General features: G+C 30.8%; 1 protein-coding gene and 1 long non-coding RNA gene across 2 annotated transcripts; both read left to right on the forward strand.

The window, feature by feature from the left end:
- Positions 1 to 1,047: 1,047 nt before the first annotated feature.
- Positions 1,048 to 1,638, forward strand: LOC143609428 (uncharacterized). Its single transcript, XR_013149419.1, has 3 exons — positions 1,048 to 1,228; positions 1,334 to 1,424; positions 1,513 to 1,638. It is a non-coding gene; the product is annotated as an uncharacterized LOC143609428 (long non-coding RNA).
- A 12,698-nt stretch (positions 1,639 to 14,336) lies between these two features.
- On the forward strand, positions 14,337 to 14,804 carry LOC143609424 (uncharacterized). Its single transcript, XM_077084180.1, has one exon. The coding sequence runs from the start codon at positions 14,337 to 14,339 to the stop codon at positions 14,802 to 14,804; it is 468 nt and encodes a 155-aa protein (XP_076940295.1).
- The last annotated feature ends 6,978 nt before the right edge of the window (positions 14,805 to 21,782 follow it).

Below are 21,782 nucleotides of genomic sequence, written 5' to 3' on the forward strand. Positions count from 1 at the left end.
TATTATTATTGTTATGGTGTGAGATCTGCAACACCGTCGCTGGAATATATCTTGATCAAGAATCAAGTTTTAATTAATATTAACTATCACTTGCCATTATTATTATTATTATTATTATTATTATTATTATTATTATTATTATTATTATTATGGGACGTGTTAGGGTTGTGGTTATTGTTATGGTGGCGGTGTTGTCGGAGAAGACGGTGAGGATGTTATTGATCTAGGGTTTGGAATTGGATTGAATTGGGAATTTTGAAGGTGGAAGAAATCGTAGATCTGATAAGAGATGGGGTTAATATAGAAGATCCTGATGAACTGTGAAGATGATGATGTTGGTTGAGAAGATGATGATGATGATGATGATGATAACGATGATGATGATGATGATGATGATGATGAACTGAGAAGATGACTGGGAAGATGATGATGATGATGGTTGAGAAGATGAGCTGCTCTATTATTATCATTGTTGTTGTTGTTATTATTATTATTATTATTATGACAATGACAACTTTACCCTTCACCATTAACAGTCAAAGGACGGTCAACTGACGATAGGAGTCAAAGAAACCCGCCCGAGAAATCCAATGGTCCAAAGTTCGCAAAATCTTTTTCAGGGGTTAACCCATCGCGCGACGATATAAACCAGGGAGACAAAATGCAGATTTCTCAATAATTTATTCTAATCTTTTATATTTTAATTTTATTCATAGGACAATGGAAGCTCAAAAATTTACCATGCTTAATGATATTGATGTTCTCAAAACATCACCATCAACTCTGAAGGTTAGAGTTATAAGACGTGGAGCATAAAAGACAATAAAAATGTGAATGAGGATTTTCTTATAGAGATGGTGCTCATTGATGAAAATGTACGTATCTAATTATGAATCTGTATCTAATTATTGATTGACTTTTAATTGTAATTCTCATATATATTTTTTTCTTTAAAGACAGGAGAATCGAATCCAAGCAACCGTTTACAAACAGGATATCTTTAGATTCAAAAGATCCCTCAAGGAAAGCTCAACTCTGACTATAGTTAATCCGAGTGTTGGTTTAAATGGATCGAACTACCGTGTGATTGACTGTTCCAACAAATTGGTGTTGGGACCAAACACACATGTGAATTCATGTCAGGAGTTTGATGGTCGTCTGTTTGGTTTTAAGATGATTTCTTTTGAATCACTAATCAATAAAGATATTTATTTGAAATCGACAGCTGGTATAAAATAATTTTCTGACATGCAAATATATAGATTTATAATTTTAGCGTTAGATTTCCATTAAAACTGTTAATTAGTTATTTATTTATTTTTCTTTGTGTTAGATATTATTGGTCACGTGGTTCATGTGTTCAAGAGCAATGCTTCAAACGTCAAGGACAAAAACAAGCGTACAATGGAGATATCTGATTTACGGTATTACTATTACACCTAACATTTGATTACATATTTTTGTTAATAAACTTTATACTTATGACTGTTTGTAATGCTTCTGTAATTTCAGTGGAAATTGTGTGTATCTCACACTATGAGATCATTATGTGTCTGAGCTCTCCAAATATGTAATTGAACATTTTGATGAAGGCCAGGCCATTATTGTACTGCAGTTTGGTAGGGTTAAGTATTACACCGGTTCTGATGGTAAAGGTAACTATGTCTACTATTTTTAACTTTCTTGTGTTTTAACATGTCACTAACTTAAACTAATGTGTCGTTGTATAATTTTCATTTTTTTAGTGAAAGTGTATGTGTCAAATTCTTTTGGATCTAATGTTAGTCGTTTCTTTATAAACGACTTTTTATTTGAAATAGAATAATACAAAAACAGGTATATTATTAAACCAATATTGTTTTAGTTTATGTATTTAGTTTTTAAATTTCATATTACGTTACTTATTCCTAAATACATTAAATTTTAAATGTTGTAGTTTGGTGGATCTGCTAAATGGCAATAATGTTTCTGTTCGTAAACCGATTCCGGTGAAGATGCTTTCGTCTGTTGATGATGAGTTTTTTAGAGCAGCAGATTTTTTTAACATCGGTGATATTTGTACCATTATATTTGTAAGTTAAATATTACAATCTTTATTTTATCCTAATTATCTTTCAATACTAATTGAATATTTATTAAGTGCTTTTGTACTATAATGCAGCCTAAAAGTATCATTATCCTTGGTACAATTAAGGCAATCTGCCAAGATACGGAATTGAATTACATTGGTTGTAATACTTGTATCCGTAAGCTCATGGAAAATAATGGTGAAGGTGGAAAGGAGTATGAATGCAAAACAGTAAGATGCAATGTTTTAGGTCTTATCCCTACACCTAGGTATTTATTGAATTCAAATTCAAATATGTAATTAGTGCATTGTAAAAGTATATGTTTTTCTTTCTATTTACCTATTTATACACTTTTGTAGGTTCAAGATCAAAATAAGGGTGCAGGATTCCACTGGAGTTGTGTCGTTGACTCTGTTTGATAGAGATGCTAAAATGTTGACTAAGAAAACAGCAAAAGAATTGATTGATTCTCAAAATGAGGTTTGTTTTCAATTAAAATACTTTATTATTTATACATTGTCATCTATATAAGAGATGGTAAGTTTAACAATGATTAGTATTATATTTGTTTCTTTGTCATCTAATTTTATTACAGAATAAGGTGGAAAATGGTGGATTCCCTGCTGATTGGATTGTCTATTAGAAAAGATATTCGCTTTTAAGGTCGATGTGGCAGATTTCAACTTCAGAAACAATGTCGAGGACTATGGTATAAACAAGCTTACTGATGACAGCAATATTATCACAGAGTTACAGAAAAGGCTTAATGGTCGTTTGGTAATAATATAATCTGAATGTTAATTTAAACACCTAAATTTAATTTTATAATTATTTCAACTAACATATGTTGATTTTTCATTTTTTGTCTTATCAGCAATCAGATTCTAATTCTGTTACATTGGGAGCATCTATTTCTGAGTTCCAGTCATCCGGTTCTGTTTCTATTAAGGTATGGATATTTTTTTAATATAATACTTCAAACTTATAAATATAGTTAATAGAAAGATGTGTAACATGATTGTATATTGGCTCTTACTATTTTAATAACAGGTTTATGATATTGGAGATAATCAAACTCCAAGTTCAAATGTTGATGCTCAGGATGTGGCAACTGACACAAAAGGAATGTCAACGTCTTCTGACGATAAACTTAAGAGAAAACTGGTGGAAGTTTTTGAAGTTGAAGATGATACTAGCATGTCGGCCACTAAGATGAAGTCTAAGACTACCGAAGAGATGAGGACCACCAGTGAATCATGTGAAGGTGCAACACTTTTAACTCCTAAAGTGGAGAAATAATCTAAGTGAACAATTTCATTTTTGTCGGTTTATAGTTATGTTAACCTTTTTGAGAGGTTTGGAAATTTTATGTTTGGTTTTTCTCTTTTGTTTTTTTTAACGTGGTATGCTTGAATGTTGGTTGATTTGAACAATTTATTCTTCTTTGGTTGTAAGGTGATATTTATGTATGGATTTAATTTTATATTAAATTAATGTTTACTTGCTTCATGTCTGAGTTTGAAAACAACTTAAGTTCATATTAGTTTATTAACATGTTTTCTATTTTTCTTTTATACATTTAATCTAAAATAAATTTAAATTTCAAACCTTTTACTTATATGATAATATATTATAGTTGATTTTATCTATGCTGTCATATAGGTCCTTTGCATTATATAACTTATCTTTGCTTATCTAATGTCAACCATTTTGTAAACTGGTACTTTATTTACCTATATTTAATGTTACATTTGATTTTTGAAATCTGTATTTATGTATAAACTTTATGAGTTAATATATGGCTATTTTGGAATTGTTGTTAATATAATCCTTTTGTTTGTTTGGTCTGTATATAATATATTAATTTATAATATGCTATACAAGTAATCTTTTAATGTGAAACAGATATGTTTTATAATCGAAACATAATTTAATTTACAATAACCTTTTATTTTTATAATACGAAAATGTGTTTTTTCATTAAAAGTAAATAAATTAGTGTTTCCTTTTCAACTTTTTTTAATTTCTAACACGTATTTAATATAACAATAAATTAGTTTTTTGCTTTTCCACTTTTGTCTAATGTCTAATTTTTTATACAACGGTTTCGTTTTAATTTTTGTATTACAAATATATAGTATTTTGTATAATAAATTACTAAATGTTACACATTAATAAAAATGTTATTTATTAATTAAGTGTAATATATATTTATCAATATCTTTATAAAATACTGAATTTAAATTTTAATTTTGTAACAAATCAAGAATAGAAATTACTAATTAACTTCTATAAGTTTGTTAAAGATGTTGCCTAATTTTATAAACTTTTAATATGATCCAATACAAAAAGCCCATTCCATTAGGCCCATACCCATATTTTCTGTACACATTTTTTAAAATAAACGACTCTTTGTTTATTATTATTGTTAATTATCATCAAAAATTCTATTACTTCGCTTTTTCTAGAATTTCCTACCATTTGAACAGAAGATTGACCCATCTCTTCGAAATCCTTCTTCCTGTTTGATATAGATCTCAATCCATGGAGAATGTAAGTACTATTATGTGAGATACTTTAATTTTATTAATTTTCTTATTTAATAATGTTCTAATCTTTTTAGCCCTAATTTATATTAACCGAAGATGATTATTAGTCACAATCTTTAATGTTGTTGGTTAGGGTTTAGTGATAACATCAAGTTTTTCTATTTAGTTCGTCTTCAACTATTTTATAAACTGATTATACTCTCTGTGCATGCTTGAGGGTGTTAACAGTAATATTTGTATGTTTAAAGTAGACAGAATTGTGTTATCAGTTTGTTGATAACAACTTATTGGTTTTTGATTCTTAGTTTATTATTGTTATGTGTCAATGGATTTGTTTTGTTAAGATTTTGGCATAAACATGTTTTAATAGGTCTAATTACTATATTAACATAATCATATAATTATCAATGAAAGTATATGTATATATAATTTACATAATAACATATGAGTTAGTGTCTTTAACATTTTTTATTAACTCATAGTAAATTTTAACTAAACAGAATGTTATTCCTACGGTTTGCATTTTCTATCACAATTTAAACGGAGAGACGGTATGTATGATAAACTCTTTATTCATGTTTCAATTCTTGCATTATACTTTACCAACCACATTAAAATAATTTTAGACACTTCCAGCCGTGTTTTGTCAAGATATTTTTGAACCAGGTGCTAATAAACACCCGGTTGTTTTATATCACAAAGAAAAAGATTGATTTATTCAAGTTGAATTCACAAGCGGACGTTATGTTTTTCAAAATGGGTGGGCTCAATTTGTTGTAGACAATCAGTTGATGTTTGGAGATGTCTTGGTTTTTTCTCCAATTAACGAAAATGAATGGACATTCGTTTACGTTAGAGATCATTCTGTGCATGACGACATGGTTGTTGATGCTGTGGTTCATTATCATACTCTTAAATATCTTGTAAGTAACGGTGTAAATGAGTTATTAAATATTGAACAAACATTTTAGTCATTTATAAAAGGATTACCCTTATAAAATACTATTGTTTTTTTTTGTTTGTAGCCATTGAGAGATGATCACGTTAGAAGCTACTTTAGTTTACAGCTAGGACAGTATGATGAAATCATTGTTGAGTCTGTTGATGGATTAAAATGGAATCTATACATTCAGTGTGTCAAACCGACTACTCCGAGATTTGGTTTTACTGGTATGTTGGAAGACATGTCCAAGCATTGTAAGCTTTCTGTTAATGATTATTTGGTGTTTCAACGTCTTCAAGGTACGAGGACATTCAGAATGTATGTTTTTGATAACCGTGGTATCGAACGTGTAAATTTTAATGATTATTTGGTATACACTGGTCCAAATCTCCATCCCGAACTCGGTTATGTTCCAATGGTTATTGAGATTGAAAGTGATGACGAATCTGAACCTCACAACCTTGATGAAGGTACTTTTATCAATTTTTTTATATCTTATATATTTTTGTACACTTTAGTTTATTAATTACTTTATAACTTATATGATGTGTATTTCTAGGACTCAATGTTGCTATAGAAGATGTTGGTATAGAAGATGTTGATGAGCCAGTTTTGGATATTATTGTTCCTCATGTTCATGAAGATAACATTTTGGAAGTGATAGTACGGGATAGGCTGGTAAGTAAACTGATTTTATACAAATAGTTTAATTTCATATGATGGATGTTCAAACAAATAACTTTTTAATTCTACTTTTATTTATACTGTTTTCCTATTGAGTTTGCACGGAACAATAACTTGGATTACGAATCAGATTTGGTTTTAATAAATCCAAATGGTGTTGATGTCTCCACTGAAATTTCTATTGAAATGAATGGCTATAATGAGAGGTATAGGGTTAGAAATTGGACAAGTTTTGTTCGGTTGAATGGGCTTCAATATGGAACATTGGCGGTTTTCGAGTACAACGAGGCTACTCATTCGTTGATACTCACTGATGTTCTTGGTTGATGTTGAAGTTGATAATGGATTATTTTTTATTTTGATACATTAGGGTTTAAACACTACAATTTTGCTAACAGGTTCTATGTATATTCTGTTAGCTTTACTTATGTAAATTATCCTACTTATTATCACTTTATGTTATGGTTTTTTGGTTATAAGTATAAGTTCATTGTCATTAGTTTTCTTGTATGTATCTTTTATAAGTGAATATATATATATATATATATATATATATATATATATATATTTGTAAGAATTATTACCTATAATATTTATTGTCAGAAGTTCATTAGGAAACAAATATATGCAACCTAAACTTGAATGCCATTAAATATTTATTCTATACAAGAATTCCTATATAATTATCTATGCTATAAAATATTTATTTAAAAAAAGCTTTTAAATTATTAAATACGAATACTTATATGTTATTTATTTTTAGAAATTAATAATTAAATTAACTATAATATCGTAAAATTTATTATCATACATTCAGTGCAGGATTTTTTTTTTATTTTAGTCCTCATATTTCTAATTTATTATTAGCATATTTCTTCCAAAATTAAACAAATCCTAATATTATGACAATTATTGTTTCCATTCAAAGAATATATTTTACATTTTTTGTGTATATATACTTTGTCACTTTTCATTATAAATAAACTTCCTCAACAGCATAACTTAATTTTCGTTCCTTCATATTTGTTCTTTATAAACCAACCGAATTATTGATTTTGTAAGTCTTTTCTACATTCTATATTTATTTTCCGAAAATTTTTTGGGTAGGATGTGAAGCATGTCATAGGTTTATGTTTCGCAGAAACCAAACATTGTTTATATTCAAACAATAATTTCCGGATTAATTTTTCGTTCACAAATACCAATTATAAAGTTTTGTTTTTTTTTCAATTTCATTTTTATTTAACTATTGTGCCGACTTTGATTTTTATACAAATCCAAATATATAGATATATAAAATTGATTCTTAATAAAGCAGTTGTTAAATTTTGGTTTTTTCGTTTTTGTGTTTAAAATTTTATTGTTTAAGATATTCCGATATTCTTCATTTACATCGATTTTCATTTCGAGTTATATTATTTAATGGTGTTTTGAAGATTTAATCTATAAGACTTTATTTTTGTATCTTATGGTTCAGTAAAGTAGGCTTGACGCAACTTTGAGGGTTGTTATCTATATTTTTTGAAGATGTCTACATCCAAAAAAACAAAAAAATGAAGGATCTTCATCTTCTCAAAATAAGCTAAGTAATAGTGGTAGGTAGAATTATTTTATTTGTTTCTACCCAATTAATAAGTTTTCAATGGTTTTAATTTGTTTAACGGTGCAATAATGTTATTATTTTAATTTATCATTTTTTTTAATGTAGGCCAAAGTCAACGTTTACCATTGTCTACCATATCCAATAATAGAAACTACATCCATTATCAATCAACACCGATTGTCACTTTACCATATCAAGCAAGTATGTAAATTTTGTTAAATCATGATTTTCAATTTGAAATCACATTTTAAATAAAATAATATTTGATATTCTTAAATTTAGGTGGTTGTAATTTACCGCTTAATAGTTACCAAGATAATATAGATCGTTTATCTAATAATACAAATTCTTATCCGCATCCAACCTATTCCTCCTTTAATCCTTGTGTTCCTGGTACGTTAATAAAATAATCGTTATTACTATATTATTGATCAGTTTTTTGTTTCTCATTATGTTTTTAATATGTAAACGTTATAGTTATTCGCATCTTTGAGACCTTGCAAAATATTTCATCATCAACACAAGTATCGTGTTTACAATCTAATAAGGAGAACGTGTCTCCATCAACAATTTCGAATGTCTACTCTTCGAATGTAGTAAACAACGGTTAGTATTTACAAATTGTTTTCAACATAAATATACTCTTTGAATATTTTTATTAGTTTTTAAAACCTTTATTTTGGCTTAAATACTGATATTACAACCTTTGTAATTTCAAGACCCTCAAATATGTACACCATTTTTCAACTCAGTTAAGTCCAAAAGGAAAGAAAGACGATCAATTTTATATGCAAAAAGAACTTCCTCCGTTGATGGGAAGAAAAATGTTCTAAAAAATACCTGTTCAGGTATATTGCATTTTCTTTATAATTATTATTTTGCTTTTTTTGTATTATTTTTAAATAAATGATAAGCATTGGCGTAACACAATTTGCAAGTTTGTAAATTGTATTAAAATTATTAATTTTTATTATAAAATTTATTTATAAATGAAAATTAACAAAATCAAATGTCAGTTGCAGGTTCTTCTAATATACCTGTTAGTGGTTTAAGAAACAATCAAAATTATTTTCCCCATAGAGCATATAACTAACTCATTTATTCCTTGTGTCCCTGGTATGTTATTAAATTGTTGTTCACTATGTATTGTTGTCATCAAATTTGTTTCTCATGTTTATGATTAATATTTTAAACGATACAGTTAATCGAGATTTTCACAATTTAAAAAATATACACTCATCCACACAAGTAACGCGTGTACAATCTAATAAGGAGAACCTGTCTCCATCAACATCGCCAATGTCTACTCTTCGATTGTATTAAACAACGGTTAGTGTTTTAAAATATTTAAAAGTAAACAGCTTTAAAAACCTTTGTTATGCTTAAATATTGATATTATTACCTTTTTAATTTCAAGACTCTAAAACATCAACACCATTTGTGAACTCTGCTGCGTCCAAAAGGAAAGAAAGACGATTAATATTAGATTCCAAAAGAACTGCTTTTGTTGACAGGAACAAAACTGGTGTCCGAAATAACTCTTCAGGTATATTTCGTTTTAAATTTAAGTATTATTAACATTTTTTAGGTCTCTTTTTTTTAATGAAACACTTAAAAGTAAATGGAATGCTAATAAATTTTAAGAATAATTTCACTTTAATAATAAGCCTTCTATTAAAAAAATTATTATATTATTTACATTTTCAAGTTCCATCCGGATTTTACAGCAACAAATAATTTTAACATTGTATAATCAAACGTTTCATAATTTGTTAACTTAAAGATGTTACAATTTAACACAAAATAATATTTCATATAATATAATTAATACGGAGTAATTAAAAATTTAATTTACAATTTTTCTTTTAAAATATCATATGTGTAGTTGTCAATATTTTGTTGACAACTTTTATAATATTGAATAGGTCATATAAATAAATATAATGTTCAAGAAGGATCAAACGCGTCTTGTGTTGTTGATGACATTCCGGAGTCGTCTATAACCTTTCGTAGAAGGTCAAGAAAAAGAACCCCTATAGTACCTATACCTATGGCTGATTTAAATGAACATGCTACAACTATTCATTATCAAAATGTTGTAGATGTTTTTAAAGGAATATCGTTAGGTATGATATATATTTCATAATTTACTTTAAATCATTTATTATGTATCTATGTATATTAAGTAACTCCAAATGATTATATTTAAATTTTACTAGAATATCTTGATCATGGAAATCAATCCGTTATGTGTTCAAGTTGCAATGCTTTGTTGTGGAAAGCCGAAGTTAACAGATCAAGTAGTAGTAATGAAGAAGGAGCTTTTTCCCTTTGTTGCTATAATGGCAAAGTCGAACTTCCCGATGTTTGACAACCAGATGATACTTATCTAGAATTATTTCGTGGTGATAGTGCCATCAGTAAGTATTTCTTGAAAAACATTAGACGTTTCAATTCGATGTTTTCGTTTAAGTCTATGGGAGGAAAGATTGACCATTCTATGAGAAAAGGCAATGCGCCATATACGTTTCGGCTTAGCGGTGAAAACTATCATTATTTGGGAAGTCTTTTACCATTACAGGGTTGTAAACCACAGTTTTCTCAACTTTACATTTACGACATGGAAAACGAGGTTTCAAACCGTCAGGGTGTTTTTGGGTAAATACTTTAAACGATATTCTTCCACTTTTGTTATGTTATTAATTTTTAGTATAAGTTTTATTACTTATAATCTTAGGAAATGTATTTTTTTGTGGGCAGTGATAATAATTCAATGGACGATGAGCTGGAGATGCATATTATTACTTATTTGAAAACGATGTTAGTTTCAAATAATCATTTGGTTCAAGCTTATCGGATGGTAAGATATTGTTTTGAAGAAAACCCACAACTCGATTTGAAGTTGCGTATTATTGGAACAAGACAGCATGATGCGAGACAATATAACTTACCATCCAGTTCTGAAGTTGCCGTTGATATTGGTGACGCTGTCGATAACCGAGATATAATTGTTACCAAGCAATCTGGTTCCTTAAAGCGTATAAGTGAACTTCATCCATCGTATACACCTCTTCAATACCCGTTGTTTCATCCTTTTGGTGAGGATGGTTATCATGTTAATATACTTCATAAGAATGTTTCATCTTCATCAACCGCAGCACGAAAGAAGGTTACAATGCGTGAGTTTTTTGCTTATCATATTCAAGATAGGCCAAATATGTTTTCAACCATGTTAAATGGTAGGCGTTTGTTTCAGCAAATATTAGTTGACAAATATACGATGATTGAGGCACAAAGATTACATTTTATACGCGGTAAACAACATGAGCTTCGATGTGATACTTACCAAAGTTTACGAGGTGTGCAATCTGTTGGAAATACTGATGTTTCAACCGCTGGTCAACGTGTTATTCTACCATCCTCATTTACTGGTGGAGCAAGATATATGATGCAAAATTACCTAGACGCTATGTGTCTCTGTAGATGGTTTGGTTATCCCGATTTTTTCATAACCATAACATGTAATCCAAATTGGCCAGAAATTAAAAGATTTCTTAAGGATACAATGTTAAAATCGGAGGATAGACCTGATATTTTATGTCGGCTTTTTAAGGTCAAACTTGATGCAATGATTAAATTGGTGAAGGATAAGTCTTTGTTTGGAAAGGTTCAAGCAGGTAAATTTATTTAATTTGATGAGTATAAATTTATAAACATGATCTACTTTGATATTTTACTTTGTATAGACTTAAAATTCAATTTAAACAAACAGATTATTTGTTTACCTATTAAAACTTGTGGAATATTTACTTTTATTATGTATATTGCAGTTATTTACACGATAGAGTTTCAAAAAAGGGGGCTACCGCATGCTCATATTTGCATATTTATGCATCCATTTAGCAATATTCATAATCCACAAGATGTAGATAAATTTAATTTAGCTGAGATTCCAAACAAAGACAGGGATCCAGACCTATACAAGCTTGTATATGATCATATGATTCACGGTCCTTGTTGTGATGCTAATCCGAAGTGCACGTGCATGGTAAACAAAAAATGCTCCAAAAGTTTCCCAAAAATGTTTAATGATGAGACAGCTGTTGATTTGCAAGGTTTTCTGGTATACAAAAGAAGAGATGACTGGCAATATGTTGTTAAGTCAGATATAATGATGGATAACAGAACTGTTGTTCCATACAACAAGACTATATTAAAACAATTTCAAGCACATATTAATGTTGAGTGGTGTAATCAAGATGGATCGATAAAGTATTTGTTCAAATACATTAATAATGGTCAAGACCGAGCAACAATTTCTCTTGTACAAAATAACAATAGTGATAACCCAGATCCTAATTTAGATGAAATCAAAGCGTTTTATGATTGTAGATATGTCTCTGCATGCGAGGCAACATGGAGGATATTTTCATTTGATGTGCATTATAGGATTCCGTCTGTTATGACACTTTCTTTTCATTTACCCGGTGAGCAACAGGTAATATATGGTGCTAACGAAGATATTGAAGATATTTTAAACAAGACAACTAATGCTTCTTCGATGTTTACCGCCTGGTTTGAGTGTAATAAGAACCATGGCCTTGCAAAAACTCTCACATACGCAGAGTTTCCAACAAAGTATGTCTGGAAAAAACAGTTACGTAAATGGGAACCTCGCCTAAGGGGTTTTGCAATAGGTAGAGTTCATGCTGTTTCACCCGCATTCAACGAGGCTTACTATCTAAGAATATTATTAAATAAGGTTAGAGGCCCAGAATGTTTTGAAGACATGCGAACAGTTGATGGAGTTGTGTGTGAAACTTTTCGAGATGCATGTTACAAAAGAGGTCTTTTAGATGATGACAAGGAATATATAGAAGCCATTGAAGAAGCAAGTCATACATCAACCAGATATTATTTAAGAAATTTATTTGCTACAATGTTGATTACTTATAGTTTATCTAGACCTCATTTTGTTTGGGAAAGCACTTGGCAACATTAGTAGACGGTATACTATACAAACAACAAAAAGATCAAAATAACCCCGGTACGATTTACTCATCTTTTAATTATTTCAATTATGGAAAATAGCTAATATCCATTAATATTTCATAAATATTAATTTAATTAATTTTTTATTTTATTTTCAGGTTTGATTCTTAATGAAAAACAGTTAAAAAACCTAGCACTCCTTGAAATTGAAAATTTTCTAATTTCAAACAACTCCAGTCTTAGAAGATATCAACAAATGCCATTTCCAGATATGGAGACAATTTCAAGAGCAACTAATCCATTAATGGTGGAAGAGCTCTCATATGATACCGAGACCACGAATAACGAATTTAACAATCCGTTTGATTCGTTAACAGATGAACAACGAGGGCTTTATAACGAAATAATGAGTGTTTTAATTGATAAAAAAGGTGGAGTTTATTTTGTTTATGGTTATGGCGGTACTGGAAAAACTTATTTATGGAAAACCTTATCTGCATCGATAAGGTCAAAGGGAGAAATTGTGTTGAATGTCGCTTCAAGCGGTATAGCTTCTTTGCTTTTGGAGGGTGGAAGAATCGCACATTCGAGATTTTTAATACCTATTAATTTGACCGAATATTCCATTTTTCCGGTAATATTACAAGCCAGTTTATGTTAATTTTTATATTAATGATTTTTTTTATTATATATGGCTTTATTTGTTATTCCAATATCAATTTACTTTTAAATATCTTACTTTGTTTATGTTTTTTTATTCTTTCATAAAATAGGTTAAAGGAAATACCGACGTATATGAGTTACTGAAAAAGACAAGCTTAATAATTTGGGATGAGGCACCCATGATTCTTAAGCATGCTTTCGAAGCGTTGGACAGGACTTTAAACGATGTTATGAATGGTGATTCTGGTAATACTTCCTAAGCACTTTTTGGAGGTAAGGTTGTTGTTTTTGGTGGTGATTTTCGGTAAATTTTGCCCGTTGTAACCAACGGTACAAGAAGTGAATGTGTCAATGCTTGCATAAATTCTTCTTATATCTGGTCAAAATGTAAAGTTCTTAAACTAACTATGAACATGAGGCTTACAGTTGGATGTCGATCTTCAGACGTTGAAAACATCAGAGAGTTTGCTGATTGGTTGTTAGACATAGGTCAAGGAAACGTTGATGGTCCAAATGACAGACAGTCTGTTATTGATATTCCAGACGATCTTTTGATTTTGAACTCAGTTGGTCCGATGGGTGATTTAATAAAATTTGTATATCCTAATATATTAGATAGATTCAACGAACTTACTTACTTTCAGGATCGTGCACTGTTAGCACCTTTGAATGAGGTTGTTCAAGAAATTAATGAACGTATGTTAGCCATATTTCCTGGTGAAGAAGTCGAGTATCTAAGTTCCGACAGTTTAGCTGAATGTGAAGACGTTTTAGAGGATTTTGATCCATAGTTGTACTCTCCTGATTTGTTAAATGGTTTAAATATTTCAGGAATGCCTAACCATAGATTGGTCCTCAAAGTTGGTGTTCCCATCATGCTATTAAGGAATATTAATCATAAAAAGGGTTTGTGCAATGGAACGCGCCTTCAATTCGTTAATCTTGGTAGGCGTGTAATTGAAGCTAAAGTTGTCTCTGGTACGAATATAGGATATCGGACTCTAATTAGTCGAGTAAGTCTTACACCAACTGATAAGAAACTACCGTTCAGATTAAAAAGAAGACAGTTTCCTATCACAGTATGTTTTGCCATGACAATCAACAAGATTCAAGATCAATCTTTGTCAAGAGTTGGATTGTATCTTAAAGATCCAGTATTTTCCCATGGTCATCTTTATGTGGCTTTGTCAAGAGTGAAGAGTCGAGATGGCATTAAGTTAGTGATACTCGACAAAGAATCAAAGCTTACAAATAAAACAACAAATATTGTTTACAAGGAGATTTTTGGAAACGTAGAATGATAAATAGTAAATTTGTCATCTATTTAAATTGTTCTATTCTACACTTATGGTTATCATGTAACTTTTTTTGTTATATACTTTTTTTATTTAGTTTTAAAACGTTTTGTATTTTTGTTTGTTATCATATCTTATAAATTGTTATTAAGTTATAAATAATTATTTAATGTTAATATATACGAAAAAACGGATCCAAATGTTTAATAAGATGCCATTGTTTATATGAGTATTTCAATTTTTAGTTAAAGTATTTAAAATAGTAAATATAATATCTAATAAAATATTACAAATATAGGGTAACTGTACATGATATACTCATTAGATAGATATAATCATTTAGATCTTTGGAAAACTAAACCGTCACTTCGTTTATATATTTTATAATTATCAATTTAATTCATCATCATCATCTTCTTCTTCTTTTACACTCTAAAGGTTTTACGTAAGTATGAATTCCTGTTTAGCGATTTCCTCATGATACACAAAGATAATATTGAATCTGTTTAATAACCTCCTTAAACATCAGATTCATGAGATTGGTGTTCGAAAACTTTCTCCATGTATAGAGGAAACCAATCTCATTAATCTTTTACATCATTACCTTGATGATCTTCACCAAGATGTTTTACCGTTTGAACATGTTAGGGATTGTTTTTTTTATCCTAATCAAAACAAAGTTGTTATCAAGTTTGAGAATGGCCAGTATAAAATTTGAATCCTAAACAACTATTGTCATGTGATGATTTGTTCCTTTTGAGAGAGCTAGATATGTTGAAGTTATCTAATCATAGAAAAGAAATTGCACATCTTGAGTTGGAAATGGAGGTTGGTTTGAAGGTTAAATGGTTAGATGAATGTGCAAACTATAAAAGTGATTATGATGGTTTCCGGAAAGTTTGTTGTCCAATGACGAAGGAGAAGGTAATATATTAATGCTTTAGATATTGTTCATATATTTAGTAAAACATGGATATTGTCAACATCTTTTTAGACAAACTAATAACTATATTTATGAACTTTAGATTTTTAGGTTGTACATAACAATTTTGTAATGCTTAGATGTTAGTAATTATTAAACATGTTGTTATGTTAAGTTTAATTTAATTGAATATTGTGTTGTTTTTATAACTTCTCAGGTTATTAGGAAATGAGAGTTTTTATGTTGGTATAACTTTTGAAGAATTTGATGATGTTTTAATATCAAAGAACATGGTTAGTGTTTTTGTTAATGTCTTTTGGTTGTTTTGTTTCATTTAACTTATTATAATTTTGAAGTTTGAATGTTAAGACAATGTAATTTTATAATACTTTTGTAATAAATATGAACAAGTAGTATGTTAACCTAAATCTATGTTTAAATAGATTTTTTGTAGTGACATGTTATTTCACCCGCATGTCACGCGGGTCAATAAACTATCATAAAGTTTTCACATGCCACATGTCATTCTCTGCATTATTATTCTTTCTTCCCGTCTCTCTCTCCTATTATACATACTTTTAAAAGTTATTTTTATATATTTTTTGTTTAATGATTTTTCTAATTGCTTTTACAAAACATATTTTATATTTTTAAAAAACGTTTTATGAAACATTTTTATAAACTGAACATTTTCATTATTCAACGGGTTCATTGTTAAAAACACGTGGATCTTTAATTGAACATGGTCTGCCTTCTTTTCACCTGTAACCGTAATATCTTTCTTTCTATCCATATTTTGTCGATCAAAACCTTAATGATTCTCCTTTACTGTACATTCTTCAACTAATCGAACATTTTCTTCTATTGATGATTTGTTCGTATTGTTTCGATTGTACCGTTTATATTCTCATAATACTATTGTACTTTAGTTGTTACCATATTTTTAGTGTATTATCTAATGTTGTATCGAAAGAAGTTTAGAGATTTATGATTTATTTTTAAGTTTGTGAATAGTAGTTATAATTAAATTTCGGACTTACTTAGTGTATTCTTTAATTTTATTTATAAATAGTTATCACCTAAGTTGTTTAGCTTGTATAAGATACAGATACATAACCTAGTTTTAAATTTATAAGTTGGTATAGCGGTGTTAACCTTTCTAATTAAATGGATTAACATATATAATCTAACGTGGCAATCCAAACATTTAAATATGTTAACCAAAACACAACTTAGTTACTCAGCATAGTTATTCAATATTTAAATATCACAACTTAAAATCGCAATCTCTCATATCTGATAAGTAAATAGTCATCCTAATTTCACTTAATGTCCTTTTCATTTTCAGTTTTTGGAGTATGTAATTGTAGTGTTTTATTTTCAGTCTTAGTCTTTTTGCAGTACCTTTTATTTTAAATCTTAGCCTTCGGGTCTAATGGCATATATAGGGTGGGATGACGGTTAAAGCTTGAGATCTTTGAAGTCTTAAGTTTGGAACTTTGAGGGGGTTTCCCACAGTGGTGGATTTCCTCATGATTTTCTTGGATGAGTCAGACGTAGTGTGCTAAAATCAGAATGGATGGTTAACATTCTGTCTCATAAGACTCACTCAGGTATTTGAGATAATTCAGACATTGTTAAAATATATATATATATATATATATATATATATATATATATATATATATATCCAGTTTTTCAAAGAGATTATGTCATCAAACAAGTTAAACATTGATTATTATATAGAAATAACGTGTTGTCTTTATTCAAGATTAATAATTCGTTATTGTAACCAGAACGCGTGGCCTTGAATGCTATCAACTACATATAATGTTAACGGGATTAAAAAAATCGCTAGCCTCCATTATTACCACGAGAATCACACTAGTTATAATATTCTTATAAGGCAATTACGAAGAGAATAATCAAAATCATGTTAAAAATTTGAAGTGAATAAATATACTGATTTGAACATAGACAATTGCTTTTTATGTGAATTATATAGATAATTATTACTGGGTTTGTATTCTTCGTGTAAGATCTTTCCAACAAACCAAATCATCTTTAAACCATAGCTAAAATGAATAATACATCATACTCAAAATTATGTGGATGGTACAACAAGGTTGTGAACATTTTATAGAAAATGGATTAACGTTTGTCAACTTGTCCCAAATATATGGTAAAACATAAACTGAAGCGCTTTTATTAATTATCATATTTTTTTGTTATGTGCATCTATGTAAGAACAAATATATTTTATATATTTATTTATATGGCCATCATTATCATTTATGTTATATTAGATCAAAATATTAACTATACCTTATTATATATTAGTTTGGTAATTGTTGATGGGCCATATTACCTATAATTAACTAATAAAGGGTTTCCCCTTGTGTGTATATAAAGAGAGATAAATATTAACATCATAACACTACTACAAAATCGATCAAAAGGTGCGAGGGTCAAAATCAAAAGGTGCGGCTTACACCTTCAACCGCATCTTATGCTAAAAAATCAATTTTAAATAAAAGAAAATATGTGTGAATAATAGAGATGGTCAAAAAAACCGGTTGGGGAACCGGTTTGCCGGTTTAAACCGGAAACCGGTTTTTACGAAAACCGGTTTTTTAAAAACCGGTTTGACCGGTTTACAAACCGCCGGTTCGTATTTCGGTTACAAGTTTTAGAGCCAAAACCGGTTAACAAACCGGTTAATGAAAAAACCGGTTTTTTTTAATAACCGGTTATGGAAAAACCGGTTAACCGGTTTTTTTATAAACCGGTTTTTGACCGTTGTGGAAAAACCGGTTAACCGGTTTCTCCATAACCGGTTAACCGGTTAAAAACCGGTTTTTGACCGTTGTACAACGGCTATATGGCCGTTTTTTTTTTACCGTTTTTTTTTTTTTTTTTTTTACCATTTTACCCCCACAAACATCTATATATAGTTTAGGTTGGGTATTGGTTAGATCACACTCGATTATACAACTCCAAACGCTCTAAACGTTTATTTCATACGCGATTATTTTGTTATCTCACGCTCAATTATACCACATTACCACTCCATACGCTCTTATTTCGTAGTCGATTATCATGGCATCCCAAAGTGTTGCTTCATCCGTCAACATGGGTGCCTCGAACAAGGGAGAAACGGTCGTTCGGGTCATCCCCACGAAACGAAACCAAGATGTTTGGCAACATTTCGACCTATGCGAAATGTCTAACGGTAGCCAAAAAGCTCGATGCAAACATTGTTTGAAGTTTTATGGCAAAGATGCAAACTCCACTTTAAAAGCGCATGTACAAAGGCCCTTTTGCAAGGCCTTGAAGGACGAATCGGGAAGTAGTTCGCAGCCGGAGATGACGAATCAAGGAGCGGTGTTTACGTACGACCTTGAAGCGGTACGTCAAAAGTTTTCAAACTTTGTGATTCAACAAACACTTCCTTTCAACCACTTCGACAACCCTCAAATCACGGAGATGATGCAAAAGTATGTTCAACCACGCTACCAACACGTAAGTCGTTCGACCCTTAGAAGAGATTGTCTTAAAGCATGGAAAAACGCTAAATCCGAACTAATTTCATACTTTTCAAACTTACAAACTGGTGTAAACTTAACAACGGATGTGTGGTCGGTACCTCATGGTTCGCCCGACTCATACATTTGTGTGACGGCTCATTGGGTTGACCCCGAGTCGTGGCAAATGATGAAACGAACCGTTGCGTTTCAATTGTTTGATTACCCGCACACGGGTAGAAATATTTTTAAACTCTTGGATAAAGTCATTCGACAATACAAGATTGAACATAAAATCTTTTCAATTTCGTTTGATAACGCGTCCAACAATACGGCCGCGGTTGGCCATTTAAAATTAAAGTATAAACCTATTTGTGATGGAGCGTTTTTTCATAGCCGATGCATTGCACATATTATCAACTTGGCCGTGCAAGATGGGTTAAACGTGATCGAAACGCAAAGAAACAATTTTAAAAGAATGTTACGAGATGTTTTTAGCAACAATAAAACATTTTCAAGATACAAAAAATTTTGTGTAGAAGCTAATTGTCAATGGTTGGGGCCAAATTGGGATTGTCCAACAAGATGGAACTCGACTTGTGATATGTTTGAGAAAGCCATCCAACAAAAAGAATCATTAATTGCGTTTCATCAAATTTTGTCAAGTAGGGGTAAATGTGCACCGTACGATCCTAGAAACTGGTTATTGATTGAGATCGTTACGGAGGTCCTTCAAATTTTTAAATCTTGCACAACTAGTTTATCCGGGGTTTACTATCCGACAAGCCCCATTGCTTTACCAAAAATTGCTGTCATGTGCACAAAGTTGAGTGAACTTCATTGTAGGGGTGCACCTTATTTTGATATGGGTGTAAAAATGAAAGAAAAATTTAGAAAATATTTTCAAGAACTACCCGCTGTTTTGACATGTGCTGCTGCGTTAAACCCTTGCATCAATGTTGGTGGTGTTGAAGCTTTAATAGAAAAAATTTGTGATGAGCTAGAGTTAAACGACGATCAAAACCCCTATTATAGCCAAACTTTAAAGAATGCTTTCAACACCACCTTGTCAAACATGTATGATGTTTACCTTACAAAATACGGGTCGTCTTCCCAAATTCATGACTCGTTAAGAGCTGTTGCCCAATCCCAATCCCAAACCGACCTTGAAATGGGGATGTACTACATGATTTGGGAAGACGCCGGTAAACGTCAAAAGGTAAACACCCCAAGCAGTGAACTTGGAAGGTATGGTGGTACCAACTTTGTGAAACACATGACTCCGGATGAATTTAGAAGTCTTGATTTGCTGGCTTGGTGGAGAGGTAAGGAGGATGAGTTTCCGATCCTCGCCGCCATGGCCAAAGATTTACTAACGGTCCAAGCTTCCACGGTAGCTTCGGAGTCTGCCTTTTCTGTTTCTGGCAGGGTTATATCGATTAGGAGGACTCGACTCACTCCACCAGCTATAGAGATGTCGATTTGCTACAAGGATTACTTGGACTCTTTAGATAGGGCACAACATCAACGCTCACTCGAGGGGGAAATGGAGTATGAGGCGGGCTTGTATGAAGACGAGGTCAATCAAGGACACACTCAACCAATGACCGATGAAGAAGCCGCGTACGACGATTACCTAAGGAATAGCTCGGGATCGGGTAGCGAAGAAAATTAGTTAAAGAAACAGCAAACATGGAGGCAAATAATGAGTAAGAAACAGCAAGTTGTTCATGTAATCGTGTCTAAGCATTCTTTAATGTTTGTATTTTTGAGTTACGAATATGCGATAACGATTTAATGTTTGTATTTTTAATGTAAAAACTATAAATGAAAGTTATGTGTTTTTAATCTTCCAAGCAAAGAACCCTAACAACGAAAGCAAAGAATGGCTTCGGTCAGTCCGTTTTGCCTTGTAGTTACCGGTTTGCCTTGTAGTTACCGGTTTGTTTATACTGTGAAAAAATAATGGTTATTTAAAAAAAAAACAAAAAAAAAAAACCGGTTAACCTAAAAACCGGTTATTAAAAAACCGGTTAATAAAAAAACCGGTTTCTAAACCGGTCCTAACCGGTTAGGGTTTTGACATACAAAAACCGGTTATTAACCGATCCGGTTATTAACCGAACCGGTTTTTTTCCGGGCCAAAAAAAACCGGTCGGTTAATAACCGAACCGGTTTTTTTAAAAAAACCGATTTGTGCACCTCTAGTGAATAACGTAAGGTGCGGTTCAACCCAGATATTTTAGCTTCTCTCTATCAAGATATCATTTTCCCTCTTCATTTAATTCCCCCCAATCCAAATAACCCTCAGACGACCAGGGAACCATTCACAATCCTCACCCCAATCGATCCTCCATTTCACAGCCAGCGACGGTGAAGCCTCAATCGACGATGACAAACCCGACAACGTTCCATCTTTACTTCTCCTCAACCCTTAAATTGACAAAGAGGTGATGATATATAACCTCATAGATAAATTTCATTATATATATGTATGGCTTGTTATGCAATCTTCTAAGTGTTTGCCTGAGAATAATT

The sequence above is a fragment of the Bidens hawaiensis genome, unplaced genomic scaffold (assembly GCF_021521415.1).
Source record: "Bidens hawaiensis isolate Kalapana, Puna unplaced genomic scaffold, B.hawaiensis_p1.1 tig00419633_1, whole genome shotgun sequence".
In the NCBI taxonomy this organism is placed as follows: Eukaryota; Viridiplantae; Streptophyta; class Magnoliopsida; order Asterales; family Asteraceae; genus Bidens; species Bidens hawaiensis.

Coding starts and splice junctions, on each gene's coding strand:
- LOC143609424 (XM_077084180.1), top strand. CDS start 14,337: ATGCCTAACCATAGATTGGTCCTCAAAGTTGGTGTTCCCATCATGCTA.